This window comes from Oryx dammah, unplaced genomic scaffold, assembly GCF_014754425.2.
Source record: "Oryx dammah isolate SB20612 unplaced genomic scaffold, SCBI_Odam_1.1 HiC_scaffold_2, whole genome shotgun sequence".
Classification (NCBI taxonomy): domain Eukaryota; kingdom Metazoa; phylum Chordata; class Mammalia; order Artiodactyla; family Bovidae; genus Oryx; species Oryx dammah.
This window is the reverse complement of record NW_024070186.1, coordinates 161,144,667-161,165,064: the sequence shown is the minus strand read 5'-3', so window position 1 is coordinate 161,165,064 and position 20,398 is coordinate 161,144,667. Positions and strand designations below refer to the sequence as shown.

General features: G+C 54.4%; 1 protein-coding gene across 2 annotated transcripts in view; it reads left to right on the top strand.

The window, feature by feature from the left end:
* Positions 1 to 20,398, top strand: part of PPL (periplakin) — a 47,621-nt gene that overhangs the window by 17,122 nt on the left and 10,101 nt on the right. For both annotated transcript variants that reach the window (XM_040256275.1, XM_040256265.1), the window contains exons 2-14: positions 5,472 to 5,571; positions 11,016 to 11,170; positions 11,831 to 11,951; positions 12,529 to 12,643; positions 12,737 to 12,777; positions 14,009 to 14,170; positions 14,268 to 14,375; positions 16,107 to 16,202; positions 17,459 to 17,581; positions 17,679 to 17,825; positions 18,456 to 18,607; positions 19,566 to 19,663; positions 19,831 to 19,988. In XM_040256275.1, the coding sequence (XP_040112209.1) occupies positions 5,472 to 5,571; positions 11,016 to 11,170; positions 11,831 to 11,951; positions 12,529 to 12,643; positions 12,737 to 12,777; positions 14,009 to 14,170; positions 14,268 to 14,375; positions 16,107 to 16,202; positions 17,459 to 17,581; positions 17,679 to 17,825; positions 18,456 to 18,607; positions 19,566 to 19,663; positions 19,831 to 19,988 (1,576 nt within the window). The remainder of the gene's footprint in view (positions 1 to 5,471; positions 5,572 to 11,015; positions 11,171 to 11,830; positions 11,952 to 12,528; positions 12,644 to 12,736; positions 12,778 to 14,008; positions 14,171 to 14,267; positions 14,376 to 16,106; positions 16,203 to 17,458; positions 17,582 to 17,678; positions 17,826 to 18,455; positions 18,608 to 19,565; positions 19,664 to 19,830; positions 19,989 to 20,398) is intronic.

The window sequence follows — 20,398 nt, the reverse complement described above, 5'->3', positions numbered from 1 at the left end:
GAGATTCAGAAGCAGAAAATAGCTCTTGGTTGTGTGCGCAGTCACTCAGTTGTGTCCGACTCTTTGCAAGTCCATGGGCTATAGCCCGCCCTCCTCTGTCCATGAGATTCTCCAGGCAAGAATACTAGATCCGGTGGCCATTTCCTTCTCCAGGGGATCTCCCCGACCCAGGGATCAAACCCCCATCTCTTGCATCTCTTGCATTGGCAGGCGGGTTCTTCACCACTGCGCCACCTCTATGGTGGGGATATTGACCATGCTGGTGGAATGCCACCTCTCCTGCAGCGTCCTCTTGTTGATCTGTCCCTTGCCTTTCCTGGCGCTGGGTTACGAGGTTACACGAATGGTTAGCGCAGTCAAGATTTGAACCCTGTCTGGCTGTGGACACTGGCTGCTCCCTGTGTGACCTTGGGCGGGTGCCTGTGCTTCTGAGGGCCTCAATTTGCTCACCTGTGTAATGAGCAGGTGGGGCTTGATGACTTCCGAGACACCTGCCAGCGCCAACAGCCACTGCCCTCAGCATCTCTGTCCGTGCTAAACTTCTGAGTAAGTGGAGGGAGGCTGGGTGTGTCCCTCTCCTGGCCTGTCACTCAGATCGTCTTCCCTGGTCCCTTCCCTTCTCGGGTGGGGTTGGGGTGGGCACCTCAGCTTTCCTGGCTCAGCCCAGAGATCCCCATCTCTGTGAGTGGGACCAGACTCGGAAGAGGCTGGTAGGGAAGAGCTGTATCTGGGCCTCCATCAGTTGGGCCGACAGCCCCCAGGGGCCGTGTCTGGCTGCCTCAGTGTGGCCCATTAGCTGGATGAAAAGCTGGACCGGCCCAGCCAGTTCTCATCCCTCTTGGGATCTGCACATACACACACACACACACACACCACCCACCCACACACACACACACCCCTCCCCCTGCAGGTTCCCGACTCACCCGCATTCCTGTACTCCTGGTGTGGGGCTCTGTGGCTCTCAAGGGGAGCACACGTCTGTTCCTTGGCCAGCTGGATGGCAGGGGGAAGGCAGGACCCTTTGGGGCCTCTCATCTGGGACTCCAAACCCAAAAGGCAGAAGTGCTGAGACTGCTCCAGAGGCATGGGTTGGAATCCCAGCTCTGCCTTGCTTTAGCCAGTGAGACTGTGGCCAAGCGAGCTAATGGCTCTGTGTGTCAGTTTCCCCATCTGTAAAATGGGAGAGCAGTGCTACTTCAGTGGGTGGTAGGATTAATGAGCTCATCTGGATGTGATTTGCTTAGCACCAGCCAGGCACACGGTCAACCCTCTGTGAGGTTTTAACTAGCATCTTCCAGGCAGCTGGGTGTAACCCAGAGCTGGCCTAGCCTCCATGGAAAACAGGATAAAAGCTGGGGACCATTCAAGAGGGTAGGGGAAGAGGAAACACATCCCTGCCACTTGTAAATGGCACTTGCCGATGTTTTTGGTAACAGTTTTGTTGAGACATAACTCGCACACCATACAGTTCACTCACTGTGCTTGTGCTTAGTTGCTCAGTCATGTCTGACTCTTTGCGACCCCATGGACTGTAGTCCGCCAGGCTCTTCTGTCCATGGGAATTCTCCAGGCAAGAATACTGGCGTGGGTTGCCACGCTTTCCTCCAAGGGATCGTCCCAACGCAGGGATCAAACCCAGGTCTCCCGCGTTGCAGGCAGATTCTTTACCATCTGAGCCACGTGGGAAGCCCAGTTCGCTCATTAAAAATGTACAGTTCAGTTGTTTTGAGTATATTCACAGAATTATATGACCACCACCATAATCAGGGGTTTCCCAGGTGGCACTAGCGGTAAAGAACCTACCTGCCAACGCAAGAGACTTGGGTTTGATCCCTGAGTTGGGAAGATCCGCTGGAGGAGGGCATGGCAACCCACTCCAGTATTCCTGCCTGGAGAATTCCATGGACAGAGGAGCCTGGCGGGTTACAGTCCATGGGGTCGCAGAGAATCGGATGCGACTAAAGCGACTTAGAACAATGCACACCATAGTCAATTTTAGAGCATTTCGTCACCTTGAAAAGAAACTCACACCCTTTAGCACTCACTCCCCTTCTGTCTCCCCGTCCCAGCCCCTCCTGACTATTAATCTACTTTCTCTTTCTATGAATCTACCTGCTCTAGATAATTCATGTAAGTGGACCTTTTGCGTCTGGCTTCCTTGACCTGGCCTCGTGGTGTCCAGGTCTCTCCGTACTGTAGCCTGTGCTGGCGTTTCATTTCTGTTTTCTGTTGTATGGATGTTCTGCATCTCGCTCATCTGTTCACTAGTTGGACATTCATGTTGTTTCCTCTTCCTGACTGTTGCAAATACTGCTGCTGTGAACATTTGTGTACAAGCTTTTACGTGGGCCTGTGTTTTCATTTCTCTTGATATCTGTCGAGTAGAATTGCTGGTTTCCTTGCTTGTAAAGGGGCACACACACCTCCCCTAGAGAGTTGGGGTGAAGATGGTATCGGGGCTGTGTCTGTGGACGTGTCCGATGTCTGGTGAAGCGTGTGCGCTAGGTTTCGAGTTACTGCAGTGACTCCGTGGTCATCCCCAGAAGACAGATGGAGAGACTGAGGCACCTCAAGGCTGAGGTGCTTGCCTGGGATGGTCCCAGAGTAAGTGGTCCAGCAGGCCTTGGAACCCGCGCCTGTCTGACCACACGCTCCCACCAAGCTGTCCTTTGTTCCCCACCAGGAGCATCAGGTCCATGGAGCTGGCTGTCCCCACCCCACCACCCTGTGTCCCCTTCTGGTGCTGGGCTTTGGCTGGAGTAATGAGCTGGCCAGGGTGCGGTCCAGGAGGCGCTTTCCTCGAACCTGTCCCAACCAGTGAGGGGCCTGGTTTGGGAGCTGGCCGCTTGCCCTCAGGTGCGGCTGGGCTGGAGGATAGAGGCCCCCACCTAACCCACACTGCAGGATCGCAGTGGTGTCCCCGGCTGTCACGGTTAAATATTTGGGTTGAGACTCACCACGTCTGACTGCTGAGGCCACGGTGGGGTCAGCGGCTGGGGTTGGGTTGAGGGCGGAAGTGTTCACATGCGCCACGTGGCCAGCCCACACCGAGGTGGGGGGCGATGGGAGTCAGCCCATGTCCCGGCAGCCTCACCCCACCTTACCCAGAGTCCTGCACAGTCCCCTCCTCTGAGCCTTGCTGGGTGCTCCACTGAATACCAGCTTTCTCCACCACAGGACTTCTCAGAGCCTTTACTGACTTATTGAGGGGTCGGGTTTTCCTAACCACCTTGAGTGACAAAGCTTTCATTCCAGGAGCAATTTACAGGACCAGGGTTCCTGGGGCCCCACTTGGGGAAAGGCTGCTTCCTTGGTTTTCTTTGCAGAGGATGTGGCCTGGGTCTTGTTCACCAAGACCCTAGCCCTCTCCCCTCCTAGCACCTGTGTATCCAGACCTGGCACAGAGCAGGCCCCCGGGCAAGGTTTGAGCCTGAGCCGGACAGTCTTGCAGCTTCTGTTCGTGTTCCTGTTTCTTCCACCACTCCAGCTTCCCCCGCAGCATCAGTGGTATCTGCAGTGTTGAGCCTCAGACCCTGCCATTGTTCAGTCGCTAAGTCATGTCTGACTTTTTGCAGTCCCTTGGACTACAGCATGCCAAATTTCCCTGTCCTTCACCATCTCCCAGAGTTTGCTTAAACTCATGTTCACTGAGTTGGTGATACCATCCAACCATCTCATCCTTTGCTGTCCCCTTCTCCTCCTGCCCTCGATCTTTGGAGTCAGTATATGAGGTCTTTGATGGAGATTGGAGGACTAAGTGCCAATCTCAACCACTGCTGGGTAGCTGTGTGACGATGACCAAATTGCTTTCCCTTTCTGGTCTTTGTTTCTTCCTTTGTTTAAAGAAAACAAGGAGCTGGACAATAATCATTCAGGCTCCTTAAGTATAATCATGAACCTTCGTGAGACTTACGGGGCGCCCAGCTCTTTGCCTGCATAACCTCACTCCCATTCCTAACACCCAGCTGGGAAAGGTCCATCTGATAGCGGGAAGCAGAGGCACAGAGAGGGACAGCAGCTTGGCCAAGTCACACAGCCCCAACACACATCTGAGTCCAAAACCAAGGTCTCCTCCACTCCCATAGTAGTGTTTACCAGGGTGGGCTGTAGTGTGATTTTGCAGGGCAGACAGATACAGTCAGAGAGAAAAAAGAAATGCCTAATGAGAAAGGCTTTCTGATTTCAAATCTCTCCCAGACACTCTGAGAACTCTCAGGAGGTCTCAGCTTGGTGCCAGCAGAGCTCTAGCTTGGCTATGGGGTGTGCATGCCAAGCTCTGCCTTTAAGCAGGAGAGGGCAGGGCTCAGTTTCAATGTGTGCAGGCAGCCAGGTGTCCAGCTAGAACTTAATGCCATCCTCTTATTTCTGTGGAATTTATTTTGGCTATTACCTCTTTATGGCAAAGGCTTCTGGTTTTCTGTTTACACTGGGGAAGCAAGTCCTCTTTTTTAGAAAATTTATTTAAATATAAAGAATGAGTAGATTGAAAGAAAAGTATCAGGTATTTAATAATAAGACTGCTGACACAAAAACTTGTACCCGAGTGTTCAGAGTAGTCTGAGCCATCATGGCCAAAAGGTGGAAACAGCCCAAGTGTCCCATCAGTGGATAACCAGATAAATAAAATGTGACATAGCCAAGCCGTGGAATATTATGCAGCCATAAACAGGCATGAAGCACTGTCACACACTAGCTACAACACAGATGACCCTCAAAATATTGTTAAGTGAAAGAAGTTAGACACGGAAGGCCCCATGTTGTACAGAGTAGGCAAATCCATAGAGACAGAAAGTGGATCTGTGGTTGCTAGGGGCCATGGGGTGGAATGGTGAGGAGTGAGTTGCTAAAGGGTGTGGGGTTTCTATTTGGGGGTGATAAACATATTCTGAGATTACATAGCAATGATGGTTATACAACCTTGTGAATACACTAAAACCCCTGAATTATGCACTTTATTTTTTAAATTTACTTTGATTGCTTTATTTGGCTGTGCCGGGTCTTAGTCACGACATGCGGGATGGGAACTCTTAGTTGCAGCATGTGGGATCTCGTTCCCTGACCAGGGATCGAAGCCGGGCCCCCTGCATTGGGAGCGTGTGGTCTTAACCACTGGACCGCCAGGGAATTCCCAGAATTAGCACACTTTCAAAGGGTGAATTTTATGACATGTGAGTTATATCTCAATTAAAAAAAAGTGGGAGAACAGAGTAAGCATGCTCTGCCAACGTGGCAAATAGAAGCACTGGGGTGATGGCCAGAGCAGAGGCTGATTCCCGGAAAGGTGCTGCCTCGCTCTGTGCCTTTAGTGATATCGCCCTGGGGGACAGCCAAGCTCCATTCGAGGCTCACTGGGCAGCTTCCACTCTGAGCCCGGGGCTGGGGACGGCCTGGGAGGCTGGGGCACTGGCAGGACCCCGCCCCTGCCCTCCGGCTCCCCCGCCGCGGCTCACCTCCCGTCTCTCCGCCTGCAGCGTCTCTAACAAGGAGCTGTCGGAGCTCATTGAGCAGCTGCAGAAGAATGCCGACCAGGTGGAGAGGAACATCGTGGACACGGAGGCCAAGATGCAGAGCGTGAGTGCCCGCCTCCCATCTGGTGCCCCCGAGATGCCAGCCCCCTGGGGACCCGGGGCTCGGATGACCCCGAGGTTCTTACCTGGGCATGATTCTGCTCCCGGGGGATGTGTGGTCACGTCTGGAGACATTTTTAGCCAGCGCACCCTGGGGAGTGCAGGGTCGGGTATCTAGCGATGGAGGCCAGAGATGCTGCCATGTAGCCTACAGAGCACAGAATGATTCAGCCTCGAATGTCAGAGCGCCCAGGTGGAGACACATTGGAGAGGAGCCTCGTTAGTGCTGTTAATACCAGCTCCTCCACCCCGGATACTGAGTTCCTGCAGCCATGGGCCCTGTCTGGAGCAGAACCACAGTCTCAGGAGCCAGGTCTTGGCTAGGACCTTGGTTTTGCCACTTACTGTGTGACCTTGAGCAAGTCACCTTACCTCCCTGTGCACCCGAAAGGGGGAAACCACCACCCGTCTCCTGGGCTGCTGGAGAGATTTGATGAGATTATGCAGGTGGCACTAGTGGTTAGAGAACCCTCCTGGCAATGCAGATAGACCTTAAAGACCCAGGTTCAATCCCTGGGTCCAGAAGATGCCCTGGAGAAGGAAATGGCAACCCACTCCAGTATTCTTGCTTGGAGGATCCCATGGACAGAGGGGCCTGGTGGGCTGCAGTCCACGGGGCCGCACAGAGTCAGGCACAACTGAGAGCAAGGCACGTATGCGGGTGCCGTGGCTCCCTGTGATTAGCAGCAGCATCATCCTCACTTCCCTACCACTGCCACTACTCAGACACAGGCGGGCCAAATCATTTCCCCCCTCCGTGCCTCAGTTTCTGGGACTGTAAAATGGGGATAACAACCAGCCCGAGCCCAAAGGTTCTCCTAGGGATCCTGCTCCGTGGGCTGGGCAGCCCTGCAGCCGTGCTCACACCTGTGAGCTGCTACGCTGGCCGCCTCCTCTTCGAATCCCTCCCCACCAGCCCAGAGTGGTTGAGTTCATACCTTCCTTGTGGCTAGAGAGGGCCAGGATGGACTGTGTCAGTGACAGAGCTGACCTCAGAGCCGTTCCCCCACCCCCAGAGTGGGTGTTGCCAGATTTAGTAAATGAAAATACAGGATATCCAGTTCCATTTGAAGTTTAGGATGCAAATTTTTGTGGGTGTAAGTGTCTGCCACACACTACTTGTGATATACTAATATTACAAATTATCCATTGTTTACCTGAAATTTGAATTTAAACGGGCGTCTGTATTTCATCCACATTCCAGGCATGACTAAGAGGCAGTTCCTTAGGAGCTCGGGGAATTGAGGGTGGACAAGTCATGAGGCTGGCTGGCCCCACGGCTGGCTCCAGGCCCAGATGTGGCTGCCTCTCCGCTGACCGCCCAGGTGTCCACTCCCCTGAGGGACATGGGTGGGTGGGGGGAATGACACTCTTTGGGTGAGAAGTAGAGGGTGGGGGGAGCTCGGGAAGGGGGCAGATTAGACAAGAGGGTGCTCTGCTCCCCGCTAGGGTCTCCCTCCCCCAGGACCTCCCTTCCCCCCTCCCCGCCTCCTCCCCCCATCTTTCTTTCTGGCCTCAGCCGGCCCTGCCAGCATCCCTCCCTCTGGCCATGCCCTGGCCCTGGTACCCAGTCCCTCTGGCAATTTTTTTTTCCTCCCCACTCTCGTGACTACCATGGTGGTGTGTGTGCTTTCCTAAATGAAAACAGCTTTATGGGGTGTGTCCTTTTTTCCTCCTAATAAAAGTACTATGTGTTCACTACAAACATTTTGGGGCCGATAAACAAGTATAAAGAAGCAAATTAAGATGATTCCACCAGCAGAGAGGAAGACCATCCCCTCACATCCGGTGTCTCTCTGACCTTTTCTGGCCTGTGAGAGTGTGAGGGAACAGACCCCAGCGTTCGTCTCATGGTATTTGCTTAGAGTCATGACTCAAAGTAGCAAGGATGTGTTTGGAAGATAATTTTGCATGTTTTCTTTGTTTTAATTCAAATGAACAAACTTAAACCAGATTTTGAAGACAGCATGGGCTAATCTTTTTGTCTTTTCTCTTCCTTCTTTCAGAAGAAAACATCATTATTAATTTTATGTATTTATTTAATGTTTTATAAATAATAATTTAAAACAATTTGTTTATTAATAAATATATCTTCATTTATAAGTTAAATTAATTTTGTTAAAAGAGAACCCAAAAGTTCTCTTTAATTTTCCTATTTTTAAAAATGGAAGTGAGGTTCACATGAGATAAAGTGAAGCATTTAAAGTGTAGAATTTCATGGCATTTCATACGTTTATGATGTGCGATGACCACGTCTTTCTGGTCCCAAGGTGCTTTCATCCTCCCAAAGGGAACTCCTGTGCCCATCTGCCCAGCAACCACTACTCTGCCTCCTTTCTCTTTGCATATACATATTCTGGATACGTCATAGAAACAGAATCACACAGTGTGTGGCCTTGCGTGCTGCTGTGCTTTCCCTGGTGGCTCAGATGGTAAAGAATCTGCCCACGATGCAGGAAACCCCGGTTCAATCCCTGGGTCTGGAGGATCCCCTGGAGAAGGGAATGCCAACCCGTCTAGTTTTCCTGGGGCTTCGCTGGTGGCTCACACGGTGAAGAATCTGCCTGCAATGCGGGAAACCCTGGTTTGACCCCTGGACTGGGAAGATCCCCTGGAGAAGGATATGGCAACCCACTCCAGGATTCTTTTTGTACCTATCCCAATTTTGAAATGCCAGAAAAGCCGGAAGGGTTGGAGAACACCTGTAACCTCACCACATAGATCCTACCAGTAACCATCTCCTGGATTTGCTTTATTGATTATCTGTCCGTCAGTGTGGGCAAAATTTACAGGATATGTCGGTCCCTATGACTTTTTTTGTGTACTTAAAAAAACTTGTCTGTGCTAAGTGTCCAAATTTTAAGATTTCACGCTTGTGAGTTTTCGCGTCAATCAGTACCCATGGAACTTTTACTCAGGTCAAGTCAAAGGACGTTTCCCGAAAGGTCCTGGAGGACCTTCGCAATCAATGTCACCCCCCACCCCTGAGGTAACCACAGCGCTGACCTGTCCTCATTGATCAGTCTTGCCCGACTGTGGACTCTTGAACTCCCGCGTGGCATCTTTTGGCTGGATATTCTCTCTCATTTTGGCTGGACACGTTTTGCATTCCCACGGAGTCCCTGCACCTGTGGGAATTAGGAGATGATTAATTTACTTCCTCCTTTTGCAAAATTAATCTTTGACATGGTAATTGCCCAGCAGAACTTCAGATCAACTGGTGATGATGGAAACGATAAAATTCCACCCAAGCCGAGAACCATGATGTTGTAACTTTTTAACCAGCCAAACCTACCCGCAGTGGGGCAATGGTCCAGCGACTTTGGCCTTCTGCCACATGGGTCTCACCCCCAAAGCCCCTCAGGGAGCTGCCCCCACCCCTCGCTGCCCAGCCCTCCCAGAGTTGGCCCAGGAAAGACCTGGAATGTGGGGTGGATACCATCTCTTCCTTCAAGAGGGAGCTGAGTCATTTTACACTATACCAGGCACCATACCACCTCCGTTCACTTCTTTTTCCTTTTGCCATTTCTCCCTTTTGTGCTTTTTGTTTTTTTTAACACCTTTATTGAGGCGGGTTTTACAGATCAGAAAATGCACCCCCTTCGTGCAGTGATTTTTTTAGTAACATCACCAAGGGGTGCAGCCATTTCCACAGGTCAGTTTCCAAACCTATAATCCCTTTGTAAGCTCCCCTGGGTCCATTGACTTCGGATTCCTGCTCCCATCTGGCCTCTTTTATGGATCCACTGACTTGGGGCAGTCCCAAGGGGCGTGGCCTTCAGTGCCTGGCTCCTCTCACTTGCTGGTTTTGAGCTCGTCCCCATCTGTACTCCCATCTTCTGGCGGCTGAGGGACAATTCCCTGGTCCCTTGGCTGCCTCTGCTGAAACATGGGTTTCTCTTACTGCCATTGCAGAGATGGGGAAACTGACCCCCAGCTGGGGGTAGCGAACTGGCCAAGAGGTCCCTTATGTGACCCCCTGTCTGTGCTCAGTCCAGTCTCTGACTCGTCCCCCCTCCACCCCGCTGCAACAGGCCTGGCTCAGAGCCCATCTCGCTCCATGAAAGTCCACTAAGTGGATTAACAGGCTGTGTTTAACCTGCTGTTCCCACTGCCAGTTCATCATTCTTCCCTAAATTATCAGAGACCCTGGACTCATCAACCCTGAATATCCGTGGAAGGGTTGATGCTGAAGCTCCAATCCTTTGGCCATCTGACGAAAAGAGCCAGCTCTTTGGAAAAGACCCTGATGCTGGGAAAGATTGAGGGCAAAAGGAGAAGGGGGTGGCTGAGGATGAGATGGTTAGATAACATCACTGACTCAATGGACATGAGCAAACTCCAGAAGATAGTCAAGGACAGGGAAGCCTGGCATGCTGCAGTCCATGGGATTGCAAAGAATCAGACATGACTTAGCGGCTGAACAGCAACAACTGGACTCATCATCGACTGAGCAGTTGTACCTTCCAGACATCCACCCACTCTGTTTATTCTCGCCATTTCACTGGCAACACCCCAGCATAGGCCACCCTCAGCTCTCTCCTGGGCCTTGTCGTAACACCTGACCGTGCCCCTATTGGACCCTCTCCCCTGAGGAGCCCCTGGAGGAGTCGCCTTTAAGGATGGGTGGCACCATGCCCTGTCCCACCCCCAACTTCTTCCCCTGACTGTCCTTCCAGCCATCATTTCCTGCCACAGGACCTTCACACAGGCCACTCCCTCTGCCTCTAACACTCTTGCCCCTCTTCCTTCATTCTTAACCTGCGTCACTGCCTCAGGGGGCCCTCCTTGAATCCCAGAGCCCGAGCTCAAGCAGGTCCCCACGTTCCACCTCTGCTGTGCTTCCTTGGTAAACTCCGACCTGTGCAAACTTTGTCATCTTTGTTCCCTGACCAGGGGGTGAACCCATCTCCCCCTGCAGTGGAAATGTGGAGTCCTAACCACTGGACTGCTAGGGGGTTCCTGAGGTTTATTTGTTGACAGGCCTTTCCGGGGATCTCCCTCCTCCCTTGGTGGCACAGTGGTAAAGAGTCCGCCTGCCAGTGCAAGAGATGCAAGAGCTGCAGGTTCTGTGCCTGGGTCGGGAAGATTCCCTGGAGGAGGAAATGGCAACCCACTCCAGTATTCTGGCCTGGAAAATCACATGGACAGAGGAGCCTGGCGGGCTACAGTCCACAGAGCTGCAGAGAGTTGGACACGACTGAGCGCACGCACACAGTGCCCTCCTCCCTGGGTTGGATGGGCCGTGTCTCTCTGTGCACAGCCATGTCCCGAGCCTGCTACCTCAGAGCAGGGGCTGGGCAGGGCCAGGGGAGCCCCCCGATCCTGGCTGTGCCCCCTGAGTCCCTGCCCTCTGTCTTCCCCACCCCTTTCTCGTGCCTCTCTCAGGACCTGGCCCGGCTGCAGGAGGGCCGGCAGCCTGAGCACCGGGATGTGGCCCTGCAGAAGGTGTCGGACTCGGAGAAGCTGCTCTACATGCTGGAGGCGGACGCAGCCATCGCCAAGCACATGAAGCACCCCCAGGGGGACATGATCGCCGAGGAGTAGGTCCCCTCTGCTTCCGGTCCTGAGGGAGCCGCTCGGGGTCAGGGCAGGGGGCTGTAGCCGCTCAGTGTGCCCGGACCCGAGTTAGGGTTTGTGGAGGGCTGATGGTGGGGCCAGCCCTAGCTGAACGCTTCATGTGATCCTTCCAACAACCCATTTCACAGCTAGGGAAACTGAGGCTTGGAGTACTCGGGGCCCCTGTCCTGGTCACAGTGTGACCACAGCCCCCGACCTCCAGGCTTGTGAGTGCACTGTCCCCTGCCTGATGCCCGGCTGGCTTTCTGAGCTCCTGGCTCTTATCTCAGCTCAGACATGGACAGAGAACTGTTTCTGTCCCAGTCCAGCCCTGGGCCCTGCCAGGTGGACAGTGGGCTCCAGAGAGCAGCAGACTGGCCTGTTTGTTCTGGAAACCTCTATGGTTCCAGGTGCATAGCAGGCCCTGGGGAAACATTGGTGGGGGAAGGCAGGATAAAAGAGAGTGGGCAGGAGCAGGCCAGGGAGTGACTGCCTGGACCCAAGGCTACCGTGACCCTGATCTTCCAGGCCACTGAGCAGAAAGCTGAGACTGGGGCCTGGGGTGGGAGCCCCCCTCGGAGCAGAAGCACTACGCCTGCCCACCAGCCCCACTAACCAGGGTGGTCTCTCCCCTACCCGCTCAGCATCCGTCAGCTGAAGGAGCGTGTGACCAACCTCCGTGGGAAACACAAGCAGATCTACAACCTGGTGGTGAAAGAGGTGGATCCGCAGGTCAACTGGGAGGCGCTGGTGGAGGAAAAGCTGGTATGGCCCAGGCTTCGGCTGGGGTGGGGCCATGTAAGGGCCAGGAGCCCCCCCTCCACTGCATGGGCACCGGAGCCCTGCTGTTCCTGGTTATTTCCTGATGTCTGTGTTGATGAGATGAGCAAGGCTCAGAGAGGTGCAGTGCCTAGCCCAGGGTCAGCAGATGTGGTGGAGGTTGGGAGCCTCCCGGGATCGTTGGGGTCCTGGTCGGCTAGGGGCAGCAGCCGATTTCTGGCTGGCCGCTGGTCTTCCTGTGCCCTCGCCACCCCATCTCCACCCCAGAGAAGCCCGGCCACTGGTGTGATCCTGAGCAAGTGACTCCCCCGGCCGAGCCTCTGTTTTCTCATCTGTGAAATGGAAACAGTAACCACGAGGGCCTCTGAGGTTACAGTGAGATTAAATGAGATCAGGGGTGACAACCTCTTCCCTCATCCCTCCGGGGCTACTTAACTGCCTCCTTGGCTGGCGCTGTGAGGAGGAGAGCTAAGGTTCCCAGGGCATGGGTACCAGGTGGCCTGTGAGTCCTGGGCCCCCTGGCCCATGCCCATGTATGTCATGCCCCGACCTCGCTGGCCAGGACAAGCTGAGCAGCCAGAGCTTCGGGACGGACCTGCCACTGGTGGACCACCAGGTGGAGCAACACAACATCTTTCACAATGAGGTCAAGGCCATCGGGCCCCACCTGGCCAAGGTGTGTGCCTGGGGGGAGGGGTAGAAGGGACCCTGGGGAGGAGGGGTTCCTGCCTGCACCCCCCACCCTAACCCGTGTCCTCGGCCTCATCCTCAGGAGAACAGTGAACTCCAGGCCAAGTACCAGAAACTGATGGTGAGACGCCCCCAGGACTGGGATGGGAGGGGATGGGAAGCCAGGCTATGGGCAAAGAAGTGTGTGCGGTTAACACTTCAAGCAGGATGTAGGGGGATGAAGTGGGGAGAAGCAGTATCCCGAGCCCCTACCCGAGAGGCACCCCTGATTGCCCTTTGCTCGTAGAAAACCCCAAGAGACCCTATGGATACAGTTTATCCTACTGTTTGCTTCTTAATTCTTTCTGGAGCACCCACTGTGTGCCAAGTACAATGTGAGGTGCTTAATAAGCAAAAGTTCTCTATTTCTCTTTTCAAAACCTTCTCTTTTGTAACTGCACATGATGCCTAAATGCTCTCTTGTTGTGGATGTTACAGACACCTCAGACATGAGAATGTAGGGACGGTAACAGTGTAGCCCATAGCAGGAGGCTCTGGAGCTGGGCCACCTCCACCCCTTTAGGTGGGGAGACCTCGAACATGAGCTGCTGAGCCTCAGGGAACCTCAGTCTCCTCATCTGTAAAATGGAGTCACTTCCACTCCTTGGCTTACAGGAAGCCTTCAGGGTTGCAAGAGTTGATGTTGGAGAAGTCCTTTGTGCAGTCATGGGGCATGGTGGGCTCTCCCATACGTGTTCACTACTGATCTCATTTGCAGAGTGGAATGCAGACACACCCTCCCCACTGCCCTGTGGTAGTTTGCACCATGACATGTTAAAGACAAAAGTGGAAGCATAGCTGCTGACGTTTATGGAGCACCAACTCTATGCCAGGCTTGGTGCCCTATGAGATCTGTGCCGTTATTCCCATTTTGCAGATGAGTAAACCGAGGCTCCACAAGCATATCTGTTCTGTGAGGGTTTTGTGTGTTTCGCTCACTGCTATATCGCAGGGCCTGGAGCCATGCCCAGCACTTGCGTACATGCCAAGTTGCTTCAGTCGTGTCTGACTCTTTGTGACCCTATGGGCTGTAGCCCGCCAGGTTCCTCTGTCCATGGGATTCTCCAGGCAAGAACACTGGAGTGGGTTGCCATGCCTTCCTCCAGGGGATCTTCCCAACCCAGGGATGGAACCCGAGTCTCTTGTCCCCTGCATTAGTCCCAGCACTTAGTAGATGCACAATAAACGTTTGCTGAACGAATGAAGGGGTTTGGGAGGGTCAGATGACTTATCCAAGGGAGTCCAGCGGGGCAGGAGGTGTGGAGGGAGGGTCTTGCCAGCAAGGCTGCAGCCCTGTCCTTGCCTGCCTGCAGGCGGCATCGCAGGCGCGGCAGCAGCACCTGAGCTCACTGCAGGACTACATGCAGCGCTGCACCAATGAGCTGTACTGGCTGGACCAGCAGGCCCAGGGCCGCATACAGTATGACTGGAGTGACCGCAACCTCAACTACCCCAGCCGCCGGCGCCAGTACGAGGTGGGTGCTGGGCTCTGGGGGTGCGGGGCGGGGGGCCCCGGAAGGAGCTTGGGGCTGCCCGGCTGGGTGCTGAGCCCCTCCACTGCCCTCGCTGCAGAATTTCATCCATCGGAACCTGGAGGCCAAAGAGGAGAGAATTAACAAGCTGCACAGTGAGGGCGACCAGCTGCTCGCCGCTGAGCACCCCGGGAGAAACTCCATTGAGGTGCGTGAGCCCCAGGGGGGAACACTTGCTTCAGGCTGGCCTCCAGGTGACCTCTGCTCTGGGCTCCCTGCACTCAGGCAGGCCCCAGGGTCCTATGTCCAGTGTCTGTCTGTCTCTCCACTTTGCCGTCTCCCTTCCCTCTGTCTGGCAACCCACTCCAGTACTCTTGCCTGGAGAATTCCATGGATGGAAGAGCCTGGTAGGCTACAGTCCATGGGGTCACAAAGAGTCAGACACGACTGAACAACTTCACTTTTACTTTCATTTTTCCTCTGTCTGGCCCTGCCTCCTCTCTCGATGCCCTAGCCCTCGGTCCCTAGACTTCTGAAATCCATGTGGTGCCTGTATTAGTTTCCTATTGTTGTTGTAACAAATGACCACCAACTTGGAGGCTTTAAACAATGGAAAGTTATTCTCTCATAGTTCTGGAGGCCAGAAATTCAGAATCAAGGTGTTGGCAGGCTTGTTTCCTCTGAGGGCTTGAGGGGAGAATCCTTCCTTGTCTCTTTCCTTGAGTCTGGTGACTGCTTGCAATTCTCGGCTTTCCTGCAGTTCAGTTCAGTTCAGTCACTCAGTCGTGTCCGACTCTTTTCGACACCATGAATCGCAGCACACCAGGCCTCCCTGTCCATCACCAACTCCCAGAGTTCACTCAAATTCAGGTCCATCGAGTCGGTGATGCCATCCAGCCATCTCATCCTCTGTTGTCCCCTTTTCCTCCTGCCCCCAATCCCTCCCAGCATTAGAGTCTTTTCCAATGAGTCAACTCTTCGCATGAGGTGGCCAAAGTACTGGAGTTTCAGCTTTAGCATCATTCCTTCCAAAGAATACCCAGGACTGATTTCCTTTAGGATGGACTGATTTGATCTCCTTGCAGTCCAAGGGACTGTCAAGAGTCTTCTCCAACACCACAGTTCAAAAGCATCAATTCTTCGGTGCTCAGCTTTCTTCACAGTCCAACTCTCACATCCATACATGACCACTGGAAAAACCATAGCCTTGAGTAGACGGACACCTCCTATATCCACCTCTGTGTCTTTACATGGCCTTCTCACCTGTGTGTCCTCTCCTCTTCTTATAAGGACACCCTGAATCCAGGATTTCATCTTGATATTCTTAACTGATTATATCTGCAAAAATCCTATTCCAAATAAAGCCACATTTTGAGTTCTGGTGGACATGAATCTGGGGAGTACCTTGTAAGAGTTTTTTTAAAGCACCACTTTGGGCAGACATAGCCCCTACTTGTCCCTTGTGCAGTGCACAACCTGTGCGCCCAAACATGGCCGCCCTGCTTGACTCCTCAATACATTCTCCTCTCTCCTCCTCCCACTCCTGGGCAGGAACTGGCTGGGAGTCACACCCATGCAGAAGCCAGATGCCCCTCTCCTCTACCCTTTTCTGGTCTGGAATCCTGCCATCCCTCCCCTGGTGTCCCAGATACCTGCGTGTGTGTGTGCTAAATCGCTTCGGTCATGTCCGACAGTCCATTTCTGTTTGCTGCCCTGTGGACTGTAGCCTGCCAGGCTCCTCTGTCCGTGGGATTCTCCAGGCAAGAATACTGGAATGGATTTCCTTGCTCTCCTCAAGGGGATCTTCCCGACCCAGGGATCAAACCCGCCTCTCTTACATCTGCTGCAATGGCAGGCAGGTTCTCTATCACCAGCGCCACCTGGGAAACCCTGTCCCAGATGCCTGGCCAGTAGCAGTGTGCCCCCTTTCTCCTGGCAGGCTCACATGGAGGCCGTCCATGCAGATTGGAAGGGATACCTGAACCTGCTCATCTGCGAGGAGAGCCACCTGAAGTACATGGAGGACTACCACCAGGTGCCTGCCACCCGGGCCCCACGGGGGGAGCACCCAGCGCCCACTTGGCTCCCTTGTGGGCTCAGCACCGCTACCTCGGGAGCCTTTCAGAGCTGCCTTCCCACGCCTCCCAGTGTCTGTCGTGGACATGCATGTGCCCTAAGATTGCCGGGCCCTTGTCTGCCTTCCCTGGGAGCTGGGACTGGAGAGTCTTAACTCACCAAGATAGCACAGGTGCAGGAATAGGTGTGTGGGGTTTTCATTTTGGTATATATATTATATAAAGTTTGCCATTTGGGGCATTTTTAAGTGTACAACCCAATGCAGTGATTATATTCACAGTGTTGTGCAGCCATTGCCACTGTCCTTCCAAAATGTGGTCACCACCCCAAGTAGAACTTCTGTACCTAGTAAACAGTCACCTCCCCCATTCCAACCCCTGATAACCACCCCTCTACTTTCTGTCTCTTTGGATTTGCCTATTTTAGATATTTCATAGAAGTGAACTCACATGATCTGTGGCCTTTTGTGTTTGGCTCTTTCACTGAACATGTTTTCAAGGTTCATCATGAACTGGAACTTCATTCCTTTTCACAACTGAATAATATGCCATCGATTCCATTGTATGTGTAGACCACGTTTGTGTTTCTCCATGCACAATGTTGGTGGATACTGCAGTATTTCCACTGGAATGTGTTTTTAATAAGACAGCTGCACGTGATTCTTCTGAGCAGGCAGTTTGGGGACATTTGAACTCAGACGACACTAACATAACTAACTTGGTGTCATAGTATCTCAGTCCTGCCGGGCTGTGGACTTCCCAGGGATCCCAAAATCATGTTCACAGCTGCAGCCCAGGGGATAGCTGTCAGTGAATGATTCCAGAGCTGATAGACTGAAAAACGGGCAAGAGAATTTCCCAGAACCAAGTGGGGAGGCTTGTCTTCCATGTACTGAGACTTAGACTAAGTCAGGGTGTTCCCAGCAAAGACAGAAGTGGAACAGAGGAGAACCCTAAGGTTACTGGTGTATGGACATGAAAACAGTGTGTCATAGAGGTGGCATTGCATGGATTGGTGAGAAGGGACCTGGTTTCTCCCTGTGAAGCCCCCCAGGAAGGTGGGCTGGGGAGGGTTGGGGGCATCCCCAAGCCTGCGGATTCAGGGTAAGTGGGAGGCCCAGCCCCACTTGGAAGTGGGCTTCAAGTCACAGCCAGGAGGAGCCCCAGGCATCCTGGTGGATTCCCGTCCATGATGGGACCCTCTGGTCTCCCCTAGTTCCACAAAGACATGAAGGATGCCCAAGAGCTGCTTCGCAAGGTGGACTCAGACCTGAACCAGAAATACAGCCCCGACTTCAAGGACCGATACCAGATTGAGCTGCTACTGCGGGAGCTGGACGTGAGTGATGCCCGCCGAGTAGGCCCTTGCCTGGCTCCCTGCCTGCTGCCTGGGGAGGGCTGTGTGGTCTCACCCAGGCACTCCCCTGCACATCCAGGACCAGGAGAAGGCTCTGGACAAGTACGAGCATGTGGTGCGGGGGCTGCAGAAGCGAGGGCAGCAGGTGGTGCCCCTCAAGTACCGCCGGGAGACGCCCCTCAAGCCCATCCCCGTGGAGGCGCTCTGTGACTTTGAGGGTGACCAGGTGAGCCCCTGCCCGGGAGTTCCAGGTGCCCCAGGCAGACTGGGCCCGGATCGGCCTCTTCTCAGGTCACTGAAAGGCCTAAGGGGTGACAGGGCTGGAGGCAGGACCTCAGACGTTTTCAGGAGCCTGTGTTCATCTTCGTCATTGGGGTCACTCTCTGCCAGCACTCTCCACCCCCCACCCCCCAACCCCAGCCTCCAGCCACATGGTCCCACCTGGCCTTCTGTCCCACCAGCTTAGAGGCACCAGTTATTCCAGCAGATGTCTCAGGGAAGGTTCTCATTGGCCCACTCTTGAGTCATGTGTTCAGCCTGAACCAATCACTGTGGCTGTGAGTGCCATTCTCTCATTGGCCAGACCTGAGTCACACGTTCACCCTGAGCAGTCAAGGGATGAAGGGAGGAGACTACCTGGGCTGGGACTGCATGGGGGTGGGGGTCCCCGGAGGGAAGTCCAGGTGGGTTTTAGGCTAGGCTAGCAGAGCCTCTCATCTTTATGATGAAACCTCTTGAGGAGTTTCTGAGAGACAGGCTAAGGCTCCCCAGGTCCCAGAGTTAGGCAGGGACTGGCTCCCGGCCACCAGCTGTGACAGGTCTCTCCATGTGTCCTGACTGGCCTGTCCCCCACCAGGGCCTGATCTCTCGGGGCTACAGCTACACCCTGCAGAGGAACAACGGGGAGAGCTGGGACCTCACAGACAGCGCAGGGAATGAGCTGACTGCCCCGGCCGTCTGCTTCATGATCCCGCCCACCGACCCCGAGGCCCTGGCTCTGGCTGACAGGTATGGGGTAAAGGAGGAGGAGCGGTGTGGTGTGTGGCCGCACCTCCCTGGGCTCCCAGGCCCCATTCACAGCCCTGGGCACCACAACTGAGCCTCAGGTTGCCACTTGTGTCCCACACGTGCACCCCCTTTGGAGGCTCAGGTGGAACAGCGGCAGATCCCGTTGGCCTGGCCAACTTGTGTGTGAGCGTCCGGCTCTGGGTATGTTGCAGAGAGGGGCCTCTCTGCAGGTGCCCTGGGCCTTGGCACGTGTAACTCCCTCTCCCTGCACATCAATCCATCGCTTTGTTGACTCAGACCTCTTAGCTTGAATACCCCAGCCCGGGGGCCACCTCTTCTGTGAAGCCATCCCTGATTGCCCCCTCCCCTCATCTTCCAGTCTGGCTCCAGGACAAAAGGCTGCCGCCTCTTGGCTCCCAAGCACCTTCTCCCACCTCGTGTGCTGCTCTCATGAGGCTGCTCTGTGTCTATGTGTCCATCCCACTGGGCAGAGGTTCCTTGAGATTTGGTATACTTTCAGGGTCTTGTTCCATACCTGGTGCAAAACAGGCACCAAAGAACTCTGTGTTGAATGAGTGATTCAGGAACTCCTTCATTTATTCGTTCAGCAGACATGTATTGAGCATCTGCTATGTACTGCTCCCTTGGAGGAAGCATCGTGGCGGGGAAAAGTTATGACCAAACAAGACCACTGTAGGTCGTAAGACTTGCTATGAAGGAAAAAGAGACAGAGGAAGAAAGGAGAGGCGGAAGGGGCCCACTGAACCCGGGAGCAGACGGAAACCGGTGTTTCAGCAGATCCTCTGTGTGCATGTGTTGTGTTGACATTTCAAAGCATTTTGAGGAGCTGCCCAACTCCTCAGGGCTGTCTGTTGAGCCAGAGCCCAGGGTCCTGCTTCTGTGGGTGGTGGGGGTATGGACCACCTCGGGGTCCCCAGCCCATTTTTTGCTGTCACAGCCTGGGCAGCCAGTACCAGAGCCTGCGGCAGAAGGCAGCTGGGAGCAGAAAGGCGCTCCAGCAGCGGCATGAGGTGCTAAAGGCGGAGAGCTCTGGAGGTGGGTACCAGGGCCACTGCCTGCGGCTCTGGGGGGATGGGGAGGGGGCCCAAATCCAGGGTCTGTGTAGCAGATAGGACAGCAGGGTTGGGGGGAACACGCTGAGCTGACCCCTAAACACCCTCCAGGGCCCCCATGGCCCCCTGACTCTGACCTCCCTCCAGCAGATGCCTCGGATCTGCAGGGCCGCCAGCTGCTGGCCAGCTTAGACAAGGTGGCCAGTGACCTGGACCGGCAGGAGAAGGCCATTACGGCCATCCTGCGGCCGCCGCTGGAGCGGGGCCGGGCTGTGCAGGACAGCGCCGAGCGGGCCAAGGACCTCAAGGTACCCAAGGCTGGGGGCATGGGCTGGCCCCCTGGGCTTCCCGCGGGCCCTGCCCACAGTCTCATGTCCATGGGGGCTCTGGGTGCTCCACGGGGTCCGCTTGCCACGTGTAATGGGAAGCCATGAGTCGCAGGGAGAGGCGCCTGTTCTAGGCTGAGAACTGAAGAGGTGCCAGAGGTCTGGTGCCCCCCAGACATGTCTCCAGGAGAAAGGGCTCTTGATAGAGCTGATGACGGCAGGACTGCAGCCTGAGCAGGTCAGCACCCAGCTGGGAGAGAGGCGGAGCCGGCCCCCTTGCCCTGATTGCAGACTTCAGTTTCTTCAGTAAAATGGGCTGGCTGCCGGCTCAGGGGGTCTCGGGAGGATGGAGCACAGGAACTCTGGCCACAGCTCACCTCCTTCACACACAC